Source organism: Euprymna scolopes, chromosome 29, assembly GCF_053919585.1.
Source record: "Euprymna scolopes isolate OS-2025 chromosome 29, ASM5391958v1, whole genome shotgun sequence".
In the NCBI taxonomy this organism is placed as follows: domain Eukaryota; kingdom Metazoa; phylum Mollusca; class Cephalopoda; order Sepiida; family Sepiolidae; genus Euprymna; species Euprymna scolopes.
The window spans coordinates 100,985,790-101,004,406 of record NC_136510.1 but is presented as its reverse complement, the minus strand read 5'-3'; the positions used below and the strand labels follow the sequence as shown (position 1 = coordinate 101,004,406).

Sequence of the window (18,617 nt, the reverse complement as noted above, 5' to 3'; positions counted from 1 at the left end):
GAGAGAGAAAGAAATGAGAGAAAGAAAAAGCTACGAGAAGGAAGCAGAATAGAAGTAAAGAATAAAGAGAGGGAAATTCGGAGAGAGGAAGAAAAAACAGAGAGAGGGAAACAGAAGAGAGAAAAGGCTTAAGGAGAGAGAGAGAGCGAGAGAGAGAGAGAGGGATAGGGAGAGAGAGGAAAAAAGAGAAGAGAGGACAAATAAGAGACAGAAAAAACAGGAGGAGAGAGAGAGGGAGAGAAAAAACAGCTGAGAGAGTGAAAGAAGAAAGATATATATATATATATATATATATATATATATATATATATATATATATATATATATATATAGAGAGAGAGAGAGAGAGAGAGAGAGAGAGAGAGAGAGAGAGAGAGAGAGACAAAGACAAAGACAAAGACAGAGACAAAGAAAGAGAAGAAAGCGAACAGTTTCCTAGGCTGGTGACGGAATTATATATAAACCAAGTCATTTTTGTTTCTTTGTAACGAACGATTCAAGTCGGCTTCAAACATAGATTTGTAATACGTTCAAATCGGGAAGGCGAATGCCGACGGGAATGGAAATGCAGGAAAATAATCATTTTTTTTTGTTAATTATTTGTCTTTTATGATTTTTTTTTCTTTTTTTTTTAGAGATTCATTTCTAACATCAAATCACAAAAGCAGTTCCTGTAGAAAATTTAAGAAGGAAATAAATGTTCACGTTTTCAATCTTGCATTTTCAGCGATGGGGTGGTGAAGAATTTCTTTAGAGAATCATTTAAAAATAAGTATTTTCAAATTTCAATCAAAAAGCCTCTTCTCAGCTAAACTAAATAGATCGTTATAATTAACGATCTATTTATTTAAAAAAAAAAATGACTGCAATAAAATACCTTATTTGGCATATTAAGTATTTTTTTTTTTTTTACCCCACGCAGGCATATTACAACTTGGAATGTAAAGAGCTACTATTTGAAATCGTGTGAATGGGATTGTGGGGAGTTGAGCAGCGAACTGTCTGTTCACATTGCATTTAAACTTCAGAAAGTTACTACAATGTGGAACGATAAAAATTGTCACCTCCAAAAAAGACGACGTGATTCCATTTCCGTTTGATCAAAACTGTTTTTCTTTTTGTGTTGCAGACCATTTACTAGGTGGCCAGTTATGTACAAATCCTAAGAGCAAGAAAAGCCTTCTATCATGTCTGAAAGTGACACACTGCTCGTTGAGCAAGATCAGAGATGTGCTGCTATAAAACTCATGCTATCTACCAATCCAAGTTATGAGAACAGGACCATTGCCAGCACCCTCAAAATGCATCGCTGGATTGCCACGAATAACATGGACGTGGCCAGGGTGATGAAAACAAAGTTTCCCGCCGACAGTTATGGTCTTTGGTGTGGTTTCAAGTGAGGGCCACATCATGCCACCTCATATCTTCAAAGACGGTTTGAAAGTTAACACCAACCTGGATATGCTGAAGAGTGTGGTGATCCCCCTGGTGCAATCAGGTGGGCGCTGGCAGACCCTGGGTGTGGCAGCAGGACTTGATGCCGGTTTATAAGTCCAAAGAGACCCAGACTTGTCTTCAGAAGGAGTATTACGAATTTGTACCCTTTTTCTCACTGGCCACCTGCTCCCCCGATGTGAACCCGCTGGGCTACTTTGTTTGGTTATATGTCGAGAATATCACCAACATGACTTCCCACAACACCAAAGCCAGCCTGATCGCCAACATCCACTGAGTTTATATCGGCGTTTATGAAGAAGGCATGGCCACAGCTCCAGACCCATATCTTTAAATAAAAAAAAAAAATTTTTTAATTACATTTTCACCCCAAACAAGGCACATTGCCACTTTGTTGTAGTGGGGCTATCGGTGACATAAATAAGCATCAGGGGTACTGTGTAGGAAGTTGGGCAGCAAGATGTCGGTTCACGTTACACTTGAACTTCTGCATGTCAGTGCAGTCGGGGAAGCAAGGACCTGGAAGGGAATTACAAAGTCTAGCTGTTCTGGGGAAGAAACTACTGGAGTAGAAGGCTCTCTTGCATCTAGGGATCTCTACTGTGAACGGGTGGGATTTAGCTGCTTGTTGGGTTTGTCGGGGGTATTTACGTCGTGGAGGCACAATGCGGTGATTGAGGTTAAATGTGGTTATATTGAATAGATGTCAGCTCTACTGCATAATCAATTTACCTAAATTGATTTTTTTCAATAAAAGTTTTGAAATAAAACTGTAGTGTTGTTTTCTTTAGGGCAACAACTTCATCTTTCCACTCTGTATAATCATGGAAGCTGGAAACATGGGGGGAATTCCAAAATCTAGCAGTCGAAGGGAAGAAACTATTAAAGTAGAAGGTTTTCTGACATCAATGGATGTAAACAGAGAAAGGGTAAGATTTTGCTGTTTCTCAAGTTAGTCAGGACTACGTATGCCGAGGGAACACAAGTGATATGAGTTCATCAGAGCACATTCCATTAAACTACTTGTAAAACAAGCACAGTGATGCAACACTGTGGTGATGAGACAGAGGTTGGAGGTTGAATGATAGTGTGGGACCTATTAGACTTGGGATTTTTTGGACCTTGTCTAATTGTGAGAGACTAGTGGTAGATACACCAACCCAGATGTGGCAACAATACTCCATGCATGTGCAAATTGTGGCTTTGAAAAGATATTGGATACTCTCAGGTGTGAGTAGTTTTCTAACACGGAAGAGGGAGCCCACCTTCTTTGCTAATAAGCTGAGAGTCAAAATTCAATCTTCCATAAAGTCATACCAAACTCAAAAAATGGTACTTCATACCTTCTCGCTCAACAATTAGCATTACAAGGTGCGGATCAAGGTTAAGTGGAGTTATCCAGGGAAAGGAGTACCACCCTTCCTTACATCTTCGTATAGTAGTCAATGAAAAGGAAACTTTTGAGTCACCCTCGACTACAGTTGGTTCTCATTTATACTGACATCCCTGGCGTATTGACTAGTGTTCATTAATGGATTGGAATACCAGGGTTCAATCCGTCGTGGAATGAAACCAAATTCTCAAAAATGGTATCTGATCCTTTCTTTCTAAATGCTCGGCATTAGAGGATCAAAAGTAAATAGAACAACCCAGGAAAATTTCAGTGTACTAGCAAATAAAAATGAAACCTTCTGGTTGGCCTCGACTACAGACGGTCTATTTTTATTATTTATAAAACTAAATTTAGTAAGCGTTGTTAGGCATTTGCAGTTGTTTCAACCATTATAATATAGTCTGTAATCGTTTAGTCTTCAATACAAACTGGAACAAATACATAGAGGACATTGCAAAGGCTGCTGCAAAGAAGGTGGGTTCCCCCTTATCAAACGAGAAGACTACTCACGCCTGAAAGTATCCTGTACCTTTACAAGGCCACCATTCGCCCATGCATGGAGAATTGTTGCCACATCTGGGCTGGTGCATCTACCAATAGTCTCTCACAATTAGATAAAGTCCAAAGAGAGTTGTTAATCTAATCGGTCCCACTTTATCAACTAAGCTCCAGTCCCTGTCTCATCGCCACAATGTTGCATCACTGTGCCTGTTTTACAAATATTTTAATAGAATGTGTTCTGATGAACTTGTTTCACTTGTACCCCCTCGACGTACATATCCCTGAGAGACCTGCTTAAAAACAAAATCTCACCCCTTCAATGTTGTTGTCCCTTAAATGCCAGAAAGCTTTCTATTCTAATAGTTTCTTCCCTCAAACAGCTAGACTTTGGAATTCCCTTCCTGCTGCCTGCTTCCCTGGCTGTATTGATATGCAGAAGTTTAAATGTACCATAAACAAATATCTTGTTAATCTTTCCTAGACATGGCCCCAAATAGTAGCCCCTTACGTCCAAGTGGCGATATGCTTTGTAAGGGGTGAACATGAGTAAAAAAAAAAAAAAATTTTTAAGTTTTAGAGACCTTATAGATAAATAATTTTGGATTTTTTTTTCTGCAAATAATCTTCTTTTAATACGTACAATTGTTTGCGTTCATCATTTAAGATGTTTCGCGTTATCAGAGATTGGCTTCTATCTTTCAAATATGTAGGCCGTCTGACCAAGGCGAAACATACCACACATAGAGCAATCCAGAAAAAAGAAAAATGATGTGTTTCAATGTACTAAGCATTAAAGACGAAATCATCTGGTCGCCCTAAACTACAGTTGGTCTATTTTTTAAAAATATTTATAAAAATGAATTTAATAAAAGTTTTTAGGCATATGAGATAATTTTGGGGTTTCTTTCAACAAGTAATGCTCTCCTAATATGTCCAATGTTTTGCGTCTATTATTTAAGACCATTTTAGGAAAGGTAATGGTTTTACCTTCCTAATAAAATCTATCAAATAACACAGCATAAAATAACAACAAACTTCTTTTTAACAATAGCAACTAAGAATATTTATTGGTAGCAGGAACTGGCAGGCCGGGCTATGAAAAAGGAAGAAGGAACAGTCAGTACTGTGTTGTCCTCAGATAATAGCAGTTGTCTCCAGTGGAGGCCGTCGATGCTGAATCAAAAATGTCCAGTGGACGGGGGCGAGAGAAGAGGTGTTACTTGGCTGAAGATCTGGTCCTGACTGACTGACGTTCCCTCAAGATTTTTTAGGGAGCAGATGAATCAATGCGCCCTGTTAGCTGATAGGTCAGCATGTGACCAAAGAACTCAGAGGGGCGGGGGCATTGATTCACCAGAGAAAATAGTTCTCTTTAACTGCTACACTATTCTCATTATCAAAGATTGGCTTTTCAGTAGATTTTGGGTCGTTCAGGTGGTGACTGAATAACTTTGCATAGCTTCTGTATTTTTAAATATCGCAAAAAATTCACTTACCACAATTCAAATTTGGATTCAGATCCGTAAAAGATAACCTCTTGTGTGTAAAGGCATTATTGAAATAAAAAAATGTAGTTGTCTCAAGCAAAAAAAGAAAAAAGAAAAAAGAACTATACCTTTAACCACGTTATTGTTTTAAACTTTTTATATGGATATGGACTTAGCTCAGATGATAACGAATAAGGCTATAGAGTTATAGATTTTAGTTTCGATTCTAGCTGATTGCTCCCAAGTCATATTAAAAAAAAAAACTTTAGAAATCACTTCTATATATTGGGTACAATATAATAATCAATAGAGAATTTCCTCTATAATAATAAATATGAGATCTGCATGAATTAAAATATCATATTTAAACGTATTTCACGACCGAGCAGTTGACGTATATTAAGAATTCCTATTTATTCTCTTCTATATTACATACGACAAATTTCGCAAATCTTCGAGATGTGCGTTTATTTAAAAATAAAAGTCAATTAACCGAAAAAAGCATATGTTTTGAAATAGTTCAGTTCCCAACCAATTGGTGATACCAGATATGTTTTCTGCTGCTTTGTTTTGTAATTGCCACAGTCATTTTGTTGCCATTTATTTGTAGACAAAATCGAAATTAAAAGAAATTAAAACAATTTTCATTCAACACAGAGACATAGCCTTCGGTTGATTGAAGCAGTCAAAATTCTAGACAAGCAGAAGTGAATACAAAAAAAAAAAAAAAAAGAAACATGGCTGTTATTAAAATGTCATAACCACTTATATTTGGAAGGTGTGCCTATAGATACACACACATCGTGACTTCTATATGTGCGCATTAACACACGTATATATTGCGATAATGTGTAAATATACGCAGATATATTCATTTTGTCTGTATCAATGTACACAGTCGATAAAATATGCTTAATCTGCACCTACACTTATATAAAGTCACTTTGTGTGTGTGTGTTTGTTTGTGTGTGTGTGTGTGCGTGAGTTCCTTTCTTATAAGTTCCGAAACGGCTGAGCCTATCTTTTGTAAATTTTACACAAAGGTAATTTATATGTCTGGCAGTGTTCTTAGTTATGTTTTGTACAGAAATTCATCCGATAAGAAAAATCCGATCTTTCTTTCTTATAGATAAAAAAAATAATAATTTGACAGGAGCATATTTTACGTTACACCGGTCAAGAGAAATAATAAAATCTCAGCAAATCATTTCTTCTTAAAAAAAAACAAAACAGATTTGTTGACATCTAGACATATAGCTAAGTGATAGAGCTTTCGACTACAGATCGAATGATCTCCTGTTCAAGCCCGGGAGTACCTCACCATTTTATTTTAATTTTTTTTTTTATTAACGAGTTCAATTTAGGATAAAAGAAGAGTTACCATTTAAAATCGCCGCAAATCTCTTCTTCGTTTGCATATTTTAAAACTAAACATTAATCAAAAATGTCTTTTCCGGGCATTCATCGCCAAGCCCAAAGATCAACTAACGTGATATTGTAAACAAATACAGACGGAATTTGATAAACGACATTGTCAGCATTATTTATTTATTTATCGCAAATTAGTCCACCAGGCAAATTATTCCTCGTAATATATAATAATCAATAGAGGACTGATTCTATAATAATACATACGCAATCTGCATAAATTAAAATATCATATTTAAGCGTATTGTATGACCGGGCAACGCCAGGCGTCCAGCTAGTTATACAATAAGTTCTTTATTTTACTCTGCTAGTTATTTCCCCTTAGAAGGAAAGTATTAATTTTTGAAACTCCATAGAATGGGGAAATGTTGTTAGTATTAGTACATTCTATTCCCTTGTCTCAGCATAGGTACAGTTATACAGTTTTAGACGGTGATAGAGGATTCGGCGTCCCCGACGAAACATCTCCCAACAGATATTATGTATTATATTATATATAATATGTAATATTAGAATATTTTTTTTTCATTATTTATTATTAGCGTGTTATATTGAAATAAGTGGAACAATGTGGACAATTCTTACTTTTATTTAATAAATGTGTAATATTTACTTCTTGTAATTGTTAGCTTGTTTATGTGAAACATTCTAAAAAGTAAATAAACATATTTTCTACAGAAAAGAAACATTTTTACGCCAAACTACTTATAATAATGATACTACTACTACTATTACTACTACTACTACTACTAATGATAATAATAATAAATCATTCCTTCTTAAAAAAAAAGATTTGTTGGCTTCTGGACGATATAGCATTCAGCTACTGACACATCCAAAAAGTATCGAAAATCGAAAAAATCCGATCTTAAAAATAGTCTTTTCTTTCTTATATATAAAAAAGAAGATTTTTACAGGGGAATATTTTACGTTACACCGGCCAACTACTACTACTTCTACTACTACTACTACTACTACTACTACTACTACTACTACTACTACTACTACTAATAATAATAATACAAATACTAATACTACTACTACTAATAATAATAAATTGAAATGTAGCATCTGAAGATCAGTGTATTTATTTGCTTCCCCACTGAGCAAATTAGGCACAAGGCCGTTTTTTAATGTGGAGAGATTGGAGAAATGGGGAACAGCTCCCCGGGGAATAGGGGAGCTGGATAGTGACAATTGGTATGAAGGGTTTCCCCTACATTGACCAATAAGTTATATGTGGGGTTGCCCCCACATATGGTCTTTGCTTGTAGTATCTGCCGGAACAGATGGGATTTATTTGCTCCCCCACCGAGCAAATTAGGCACAAGGCCGATTTTTAATGTGAGGAGTGAAGGGAAGGGGAAGGGAAAAAGGGGACCAGCTCCCGAGAGGTGGGAAATGGGAGCTGGTTAAAGGTCAGGCATGTGGGGTTGCCCCCACATCTGGTCTCCGCTTGCAGTATCTGCCGGAACAGGTGGTATTTATTTGCTCCCCCACCGAGCAAATTAGGCACAAGGCCGATTTTTAATGTGAGGAGTGAAGGGGAAATGGGGACCAACTCCCCGGGGAGTAGGGGAGCTGGATAGTGACAATTGGTATGAAGGGTTGCCCCTACATTGACCAAGGTCTTATATGTGGGGTCGCCCCCACATATGGTCTTTGCTTGCAGTATCTGCCGGAACAGATACTACACTTTGATCTTGGCCCGAGGGCCAAGAAGAACAAATAATTTTTATTAGCTTTGCCTTAAAAGTGACACCAATTTTATGTTTTATCAGATAATTTGGAATATTCCACTTTCCTTTTAGGGGGTGACAAGGTTTATTTGGAATATTCCACTTTCCTTTTTTTAAGGGTGCACAGCATGATAATGGCCAAAGTGAATACGGATAATAATAATTCGTCTAGGAATGTGATAATTTCCTTCAGTTAAAATATCTGTTGAAAGATGTTTTGTTGGGGACGCCAAATCATCTATCACCGTCTAGAAAACGTGAGAAGGAATTGAACAATGAAATATCTCGAGAAATATGCCGGAATGCCGGACCCCCTTTAAAACTTTAAATACATAAATCAAATATTAATGACATTCAAACCATATGCACAAGATATTAAACCAGATTTTTAAAAATATTTCAGCATATTCCGACTATGGAGAGATACTATGTTACGGAGATAGCGAAAAAGTATATGACAGTGATCATCATTCAATCCCGAGCAATGCCGGGTCTTCTTGATAGTTTATTATAAATTTGTCTAAAATATTAAAAATTGGCAATAAAATTATTTCTGGTGCAGAGAATTTGAAATTAATAGTGGATCTCAAATTAAATGAGATTAATATTAAATGGCTAACCAGAATTAAAAAAATATCTTTTAATCTCGTTTGCATTTAAGCTTAGTTTAATATCAACAATTTAGTTAACGCTTGGTAATAATGAGTTGTTTTTAATCCATTATAAACTGTGTGATTATTCTTATGAAATATAATGAAAATAATATTAGAAAATTTTAGTATTAAAAGAAGAAGAAGGAGAAGAAGTAGTAGTAGTAGTAGTAGTAGTAGTAGTAGTAGTAGTAGTCACAGCGATAATATTGAGAAGGAAGAAGCAAAAGGGAGGAGCAGACAGAAAGGGGGGGAAGGATTAAAAAAAGATGAGACAGCTGCAACTAAAGGTAAAGAGAGAAAAATAGAAAGAAATTAAAAAAAAAGAAAGAAAAGAAAGACGAAGATAGGAAGAGAGAAGGAAAAAGCAAGAAAGAGAAATGAAAAATGAGTTGAATAGACATGAAGAGAGATAAAAAAAAGAAGAGAAAGATGGGTGGAGAGAGGAGGGACGAAAGATGGAGAGAGAGAGAGAGAAAAAAAAAGAGAGATGGAGAGAGGCATAGAAGACATGGAAACAGGGAAAAGAGAGATGGTGAGAGGGGAAAGTGAGATAGAAATAAGGAAGATGGGGGAGATGAACGGAAAAGAGAGATGCAGAGAGGGAAAAGAGATGTAATTAGGGAAAAGAAAGATGGAGAGGGAGGAAAGAAAGATGAAGAGGGAGGAAATGAAGATTAAAATAGGAAAAAAGAGAGAAAGAGAGATGAACAGAGGAGGGAAGATAAATAGAAAGAGAGGAGGAGAGAGGAGAAATGGATATGAAAAGAAAGGAAAAGAGAGACGCATTGAGGAGAAAAGAAAGGGTAACAAAAGATGAAAAAAGAAAAAAAAGAAAATTGCTGAAAAGAGGAAAAAGAGATGAATAGAGACTGGAGGCTGAAAAAGAGATGAAGAGCAAGATATAAAATGAGAAGAGAAGCCGGAAAAGAAAGAAAAGGATACGGTTAAAGGATTAAAGAAGGATGAATAGTAAAGGACAGATGGATAAGCAACTGAGAGAGAGAGAGAGAGAGAGAGAGATAGAGAGAGAGAGAGAGAGAGAGAGAATAAACGGGTGTAAAGGGGGGCAAAACCAAGAAAAAATAGATAAAGAGATGGAAAAATAAGAGAAATACGAAAAAAAATCTAGAGATGAAAAAAAAAGTAAAAAAGTAAAAAAAGAAACAAATGAAGTGCTACGATCAGATACTAAGGTGAAAGCAGGCTGGGAATGAACGGTTTCAGCAGCACTCAGGAGGCCTCTCCAATTTAAATCCAATATAAAATCACTTTTTAAGAAAAATAAATACACTATATTAAAAAATCGTTCTTCAAAATCACCAGATTCGGCATTAAACGACCTGAAAAGGGTTGATATGCCGTAAAACAAAACAATCAACCAATGAACTTTTTAAGAGAGTGGTGACGATAGTCTAGTGATTACCAACACAAACTGACCACGTAGGTGCCTCAAGTTCGAATCCAATTCATTCTACAAAATTTATTTTTACTTAGGACGTTGTTAACCTTCACAACGTTCCTCCCGTAACTGACAATCTGGATATACCAAGTTCGAATCCAGTTCACTCCATAGAAACATTTTCAGTTAGAATATTGGCAACCTTTATGTGGCCTCTCCCATAAGAATCCGATGTCTTTCTAGAAAGAATTTTGATTTGATAAATATCGGAGAAACCAATGCCAATGCTTCGGATTTATACAATATGATGATGATGAAATTGATGTTTAATTTCAGAAGAGTTTTTGATAGGTAGAGTACAAGTCCTAGAGATGAAGACTTTCCGGTGGGTAGCTGTTCAATAGAAGTTTCAGACTTTATAATTTTGCAGGCAAAGAGCAAAAAAATAGAGCAATTCTGGTTTCTGATTGGTTGCTAGGAGAACGTGGCTTTATCTGATTGGTCAGTAGGAACTTACAACATTTTAATCATACTCTTTTGTTATATCGAAACTATTGCAAGATAGTGAAGGAAAGCAAGAGATAAAAAGAAAAAAGAAGAACAAGCCTTGGAAAGAAATCAAAAGCAAATAAAAGTAAACAAGACAAGGCTGCTGTGAAGAAGGCGGGCTCTCTCTACCGTGCTAGAAAACTATTTATGCCTAAAAGTATCCTGTACCTCTATAAGGCCACCATTCGCCCATGTATGGAGTATTGTTGTCAAATTTCGGTTGGTGCATCTGTTACTTGTCTCTAACTCCTAAATAAGGTTCTAAAGAGAGTAGCCAACCGTATAGGACCTGAACTGTCATCTAGGCTTCAGCCTCTGTCCCATCGACGAAATGTTGCATCCCTTTGCTTGTTCTACAAGTACTTTAATGGTGAATGCTCTGACGAACTACAAGCACTTGTACCCCCTCGACGTGAATACTTCCAACAAACCCGACAAGCAGCTAAATCCCACCCCTTCACAGTAGATATCCGTAGGTGTAAGAAAGCCTTCTGCTCCAGTAGTTTCTTTTCCAGAACTGGTAGACTTTGGAACTCCCTTTCCCAACTGTACTGACATGCAGAAGTTTAAGTGTCATGTGAACAGACATCTTGCTACTCATTTCTCTTCATAATACCCCTGCAACTTATGTCACTAATAGTAGCCCCCTACTTCAAAGTGGCGCTGTGTTTGTTTGGGATGAAAATTGAATTAAAAAAAAAAGATATGAAGGTGGTAGCAGCCTCGGAATGAACGGAGAACACAGTAATCAATATATTTTGTTTCCATTAAATATCGAGTTATGTCTTTCTTTCTGGATGCTTGGTTTCCAAATTCGACGAGATTCACCTGAAGAAGGTCAGAGGGTACATCGGCCGAAACACTGTGAATCAATATGAAAATAGTAGTTGGAATAAACCCAATAATCCAAATTATCAATCCTTATCTCCAAAATCCTCAAACATTATGGTTCTTTTTACAAGGAGTCACCACTTATCAAGGCCTGGAGGCCACTCGAGGATAAGAGTTAAAGAGTGTATGGTGATCACCGGGATAACAACGTAGTAATCGTTAGCGGTGGAAATTGGGTATAATTTGATTATTTAAGGGAACGGCTCAACAAGAACTTGTTTACATCAGACTTGAAGATGGCCATATTTTAGTCAGCTGGAAAGCAGGCCAGCGAAACAGAGTTCCACAGGCGGGCAGTTCTAGGAAGTAAGCTTTGTTCATGGAATCTGCATTTAGATTTACGTAGAGACGGAGTAGTTTGTATTATTTTGATTCATCGGGTTACTGTTCTCAATTAGAGCGTCATTTTCACAACATTTCAGTCGATGTAACCCCCAACCTTCTTCAAGTGTATAAGGTCGAACTCGGGAATGTTTCTCTCGAACTCGAGAATGCGGACAAAATTTTGAACAGAACCCTTTATTTACTTCACGGTTGTAGCATGCTCTCGTTTCGTCAGCCATGACTGGATAGAGGTTCTAAGTAATTCGAAATTGTATTTTTCGGTCGCCCGCACTGACAATTGAACTTTCAATTTTCAGAAGAATATCACTTTTATAATTGATTTTTCTAAGTAATTTTACCACTGCGCCACAAATCGTTGCGTAACTCGACCGAAACGTTGTGAAAATGACACTCAAGATGAGAACAGTAGCCCAATAAATCCAAATAATGCGAATAACCAATCCTCATCTCAAAAATTTAGAAACAAAGAGTAGTTTGTTTAAAAAAAAAAAAATACTATCCCACTGTGTCGTACTATAGATTTAGTGATTGGGGCGGGTCATAAATCCATAACTCATAAAACATTATGCCAGAATTAATAATGGTTCATTTTGGTATTTAAACTTTCGAACAAAATCAATTCTTTTTATGTTGGCATTTTCTTGTCCAGACTTTTTCCTGTTTTTCTTTATTTGTTTGTGTTCAACATGGCCTTCTCCCCAACGCAAGCCATGTTTATCAGTCCCGCTTATAAATGTCAGTTCAATGAGCTTTTCACCTCACCAAGCAACTATTTAAAACATTTCTCTCTCTCTCTCGCCTTTTTATTATTAATTTTTTTTTTGTCTTTTTATAATTTTCGCTCGGAACGTTTTGAACCTAATCTTGATTTGTAACATATTTGTTAGATGTCAACACTCGTATCCACACGTCGTATGCAGGCAGTCACAAAGAAACAAAACCATGGAAAGAATTCAACTTATTTTTTTTAATTGAAACAACAGACATTTATTTACAGGTACTTCCAGAATAACGTCTTGTCTCTTGTTCAAAAGTCTTATTGTACTCTAATGTACCTAACAAGACTCTGCTGTGTCGAACACGTTGTACTCTTTCTTTGTCCGGCCATGTTTAGGACACGTCTTTCCCTGTAGCTCTCGAGTCACTTGCGTAACGCGTCTATCTCTGTTACTGTTAAATACTGTTAGAAACCCACCGATATATGTCAGCTTATGTCATGGTAACATATATTGAGCGAGTTTCTAGCAGTATTTTGCATAGTTTTTTTTATTTTTAACTCATTTTCCCAAACTTACCGTGTTCAACAGAGTCCGGCGCCATTTTAAATTTTCTAATACATCGGTAAACACTGTATATTTTTCGAGCTGAATAAACATGTTACATTAAATAAAAACACAAAACAATATATCCAGTTAGGTAGAAAAGTAACTTATCTTGCATTTGATAACATTTATTTGTTATATATTTGTTTTCTGACAACTTTTTCGAATCTATGTGTACAGTAATACAAACCCGGAAAAGATTTTAATTCGAAATTCTATATAGGTTCCTAAGTACAACATAAAAATTCTCTTATTAAAAAGAGACATAGCTAAAGAAGAGCGGAGGTTATATCGTCCGATACGTTGTGAAAATAGCAACTAAGATGAAAATAGTAGTTTGAATAACCTGAATATGATATTTTATTCTATAAATTTTCTCGGAATATTATTCTTTAAGCAAGAGTTATCGTTCCTTATTTGCGCTTTAGTTTAAATACTGAGTAACAGAGTGCATATGAGTGTGTATGAAAATATCAGCGGTAGGCGCAGGACGGATGTCTTAGCAGCAGGAGCAGCGTTTGAACGGGTATGCAAATTAGCAAGTGTATGCAAATTAGCAAGTGTGTTCGGGCTTGTGTTTGGCGAAAAAGAAAAAAAAAAGCACATCACGTGGTCGGTAAGAAAAAAAATCGACGCTGAAGGAGACGGATGTGTAAAGTGAAGGCGAGAATGGGCCAGCTATTGCCAACGTGTGGCCGGAATAAAGAGAAACACTCACCAGGTTAGATGGACATGTTGCAGTGAGAAACTTTTAGGTGGTGACGAGATGAGAGAATAACAGTAATAAATGCTTTTGTTAACAATTATTCTTACTCTCTATCTGTGCTTGAAACTAAACGAAAATTCTATAAACAAATTAATGTCCTAGAACTGTTCGCGTGTGGAACACAATACTGCAGGATTGCTTTCCAGCTAACTATAGCATAATCGTTTTCAAGTATAATGTAAACAAGTTGTTCTTGAGACGCCCTCTTAAATAATCAATTTCTACCCAATTTCCACTATTACCGATCGTCACGGTCCTGTCTCAGCGGCCACCTCACAATCATTAACACTTATCCTCGAGTGGCTTTTGTTCCTTGATAAATGCTAACTTTCTTAGTAAAAAGATATCCATTTATTAAAAGTGCACTGCGATAAACCAACAAGAGTTTAACTTTTTAATTTAATAATATAAAAATAAAAAGATCCGTCATTATCGTAATCCTTGTTGATCCAGACCGGAAGTCCCATAATTGCTGGTATCCATTTCTTTTTCTTTTTGATGATCCGTTTTGCTTTCAGCTTCACAGATCATTCGAACCACACCCATATCACCCATTTTCTTTCGTCATCTAACCCATTGCTCACCCCTGCACCTCCAATACATCAGCATATTTCCTTTATATCTTATTTACCCCCAGGCACTCATTATCTACTTACCTACGACCCTCATCACACATCATCCCAACCCTTTTTGTGAGCAGCGTGTCAAATCTAACACAAAAGTAATTTTGATATTTCCCTGCCGGAGAGACTCGACGGAAATTCCAATGATTTTAAGCTTTATTTATCGAGTCACATATAATTTTCATTATTCTGATCATCGTTATATTTCTGATATCCAAAGGCGTTTTATTTCTTTTTAATTAATATTTTCCATTTTATATGTTTATTATTATCCTTTTATTACGTTATAAAATTTATTGGTCTTATTTTTTATTTTATTCCAGCAGATTTATCATTCTTGTCAGAAAAGTTTTCACTTTTCTAGATAGATGTCAGTTTATTGTCTTTCATTAACTGGCTAGCAGGGAGACTCGACGTTGTCCGGGATTGAATGAGGATCAATAAATGTACCATATTTCCAATACTTTTACCATAATCGAAATCGGTGAAATCGCCCATTTATTAAGCAAATCGATTGATTACCTGCTCTAGTTGGGGACCCACCGCAGTTCGCAAGAAGGAAGCTATTTTATTTTATGCTATACTAGCGAGGGGTACCCGGCGTTGCCCGGGTGTTTGGAGGTGTGTGTGGAAACTCCGGGGGTGGGGGGGTGGGGGTTAAAAAAAGTAAGTATGAGGATCGAACCCGAACCGTTGAGGCAAAGTTGTAAATTAAAGTGTGAAAAAAAAAAAAAAAAAACGTGCGACGTTAACCATTGCCCCACCGCGAGATGCTAACGGAAACACGTTTGAATTTATTTAATTACCTGGATTTGGCAGGTGCCCGTTTTAATGAGTTAATGAGGTCAAGTTTGACTGCGGGATAGTATTCATTTACTGCTGAACGCTTCCCCCCCAAGATGTTATCGGAAAAAGACTAACCCACATGCGGCGAGCGACAAATGTTGAATATTTATCTTCCCGAAATCGAGCAAATCAAATAGACAGGCGAGCTTCGTTGTTAACTGTGAGATATTACGATTTATATGTTATATAAAAAGTTTTAAAACGTTGTGAAGCGAGCCACCGCTTTTCTGAAAAAAAGCCTTTTGTTGACATATAGAAAAACGAACATACATACATACATACATACATTTTCGCTTTTATATATATATATATATATATATATATATATATATATATATATACCACTATCTACTACTAGTCTTTATCCTTGTTACTCCTCATATCTTCTAATATAATTCTTTACATATATATGTGTACGTATGTGTGTATGTATGTGTGTATGTATTTGTGTATGTATTTGTGTCTATATGTTTATGGAATACTATTAGTAATGCACTTATCTACTTACTTATTTTTACTAACTTTTGGTTACTTATTTAGCCCCCACATTTATGCGTATGTGTCTGTATGTATGTGTATGTATTTATGTATATATATGTATGTGTCCATATGTATGTGTTTATATGTATATGTATGGGTGTGTGTATGTATGTGTCATGCATATGTATGTATGTGTGTTCTTGCATATGTATATATAATGTTCTGATTGCAGAAATTCTCCTTTTGCAACAACAGATGCCGCATACAAATTTATTATGTCAAGACTATTAGCCACTATCTCATGTAACTTTAGAACGAAATTTTAGACACATTTAGTCGTTATAATAAAGTCTTACATTTTATCCTAGGAGCAACATCATCAAGATCACAACCATCGTTAGAGGAAGTAGTTCCTATTTTTCCCTGTAAATACCAAGTCCTCTTACCTCCCCCAGTCAACACCGGGATGAAGTATACAAATTATACATATACCGTGCTTGCACCCTTCGTAACTGGATCATAAACTCATAGACATAACATAATTTTTCCTTTTTCAATTAAAAAATAATGAAGTCTCCCCAGACTAATTCCACTCAATCTTATTGACTGAGCTCTGACTATTCCTATGTCCCGGATTAACAGTATTTGCATACTAAACGAACGCTAATGTACCATTAAAATATGGCGTCGCTCACCTACTTTTGCTCTCTGAGTAAAATGCTACGTTCATTTTCTTTCATTTTACAGCGTCAGTTTGTATCATCTCTCTCTCTTTCTCACTTCCTATCTCTTTCTGTATATATTCTTCCCAACTCTTTTTCTCTCGCTCTCTTCTCTCTCTCGCTTACTCGCTTTTTAATTTATTTCTGTGCCAAAGAAAAAAAAAACATTTCACGGCGATGCCGAAGAAAAAGAACAACAAACATTGATTTCCTCTTTCTCTCGCTCGCTTTGTACATTTGTTCCAGTAATTAATTATATCTTTTTTCAAACACAGTTACGTTTTTATATGTACTTTATTTAAATATACTTTATTTAAACCTGCGCAATCAAATGCGATCATCACCGATTTAAAAAAATAAATGTTTCGGTAATATTATCTACTGTATTCATACTTATTATGTTGTTTGAATTTCATGTTTTTCTAACATATGTGGAATAATCACATTTTAAAACTGTTAAACTATATTTATAGTTAACTATATGTTTTGTTTCTTTTTTCACCCCCTCATAATAAAAATGTATAGAAATACGTAAACAGTTTCATCATTGATGTTTTATTTTTAATCACATATCTTTTCAAATAACTATGTTTATATAAGTTAATGCTATATATTTTGTCAAACTGTTTAGGTATTTAAAATATATTTATTTACGGAAACAGAAAATAAAACCATGTGTGACATTTTTTGTTACAGTTTTAGCAGTTTCAAAAAGTATTGTGTCCATTTTGTGCTTCCATACCTCAACAGACAGACCTACTGGCGTTTTTGAAAGTTAGGGTCTAGTTTTATGCACAATTGCCAATTTTTTACACCGATAACCTACGCTACAGTTTTTATATAAATTTCATTACACAGTGAAACAATTATTTGTAATATACTTGTGTTTTCACCAATTTTGAATTCTGTGGAGTATTTTATTTAATTTTCTGTTCCAGACTGATTCTCGAAAAAAAAAATGTACTGACACACAAATTCACAAGTGTCAAAACTTTTATATATAAGGTTCTTGAATTTTAGCATTGATAATGATTTTTGGCCTGATGATATGGTCTCTCTGCGAAGAGGCAGTACTGAAACATGAATGCACATATGTAACAAATAATGTTTGTATAAGCATAGATCGGGCGAGACCAGAAATCATCGCTTTAAGCCGAACGTTGTAACAGACGCAGATTAATTTAAAAACAAACAAACCGGAAAAAAATACGAATGCAAATAATCAAAAATAAAAAAACATACCTTTAAAGGACTGAAAATATATTTTTTAAATTTTTATTTTTGCAAAATATTTATGAACAAAAAGTTTTTTTTTCTTTTTTCTTCTTCAAGAAAAGATGACAGTTTTACTTTTTTCACCGTAAATTGTTAGGTGTAAATAAAAGTTGTTTTTTTTTCAAGACTTTTTGTTCAGTCAATTTTTTTTGGGGGGGGGGTTGGGGAGGTGGAAATTTCCACAGAGATTTTATATATATATATTTAAATTATGCAAAAGTACCAACATATTATTAACATGCCCTGTTCATTCCTCGAGCACTATTTGATAAACACAGGAGTTTCAGTGGATTTTCATCCAGGAAACTAAAACCATATAAACATTATACACATATTACAAAGGATACATTTTATACCTATCTGGAAATAGTAAAACGAGTCTGAAACTGAATAATCTATTCCAGTCATTACATTGACAGTTACACATATGAAACCCTAACCTTGATTAATTAATTAATTACCTTTGCACTTATTCACAAAAGCAAGTCACATGGATGTAAGAGGCTACTATTTAGGACCATATCTGCATGGATACTATCTAGGGAGTTGAGCAGCGAGATGTCTGTTCACATTACAATTCTGCATGTCAATAGAGTCAGGGAAGATGGAAACTAGAGGTTAAAGTTTGGTTTATAGTGCGGGGCCTGCCTAAAAGGGAGGGGGGACTAGTGGTAGCTGCACCAGCCCAGATGTGATAACAATACTCTAATGCTCTTCATTAACCATAACCTCGAACAGAATAC

At 35.7% G+C, this 18,617-nt stretch overlaps 2 protein-coding genes across 2 annotated transcripts in view; one reads left to right on the top strand and one right to left on the bottom strand.

Annotated features, from left to right (window-relative positions):
- The window catches only part of LOC145252797 (osmotic avoidance abnormal protein 3-like), a 2,582,558-nt gene that overhangs the window by 489,497 nt on the left and 2,074,444 nt on the right, over positions 1-18,617 (bottom strand). The window lies entirely within an intron of this gene.
- LOC145252412 (uncharacterized) lies at positions 8,726-9,434 on the top strand. The gene is given in 3 exon segments (XM_080111801.1): positions 8,726-8,889; positions 8,952-9,089; positions 9,124-9,434. Coding segments are annotated over 3 exon segments (420 nt in total). The 5' UTR covers positions 8,726-8,756; the 3' UTR covers positions 9,273-9,434.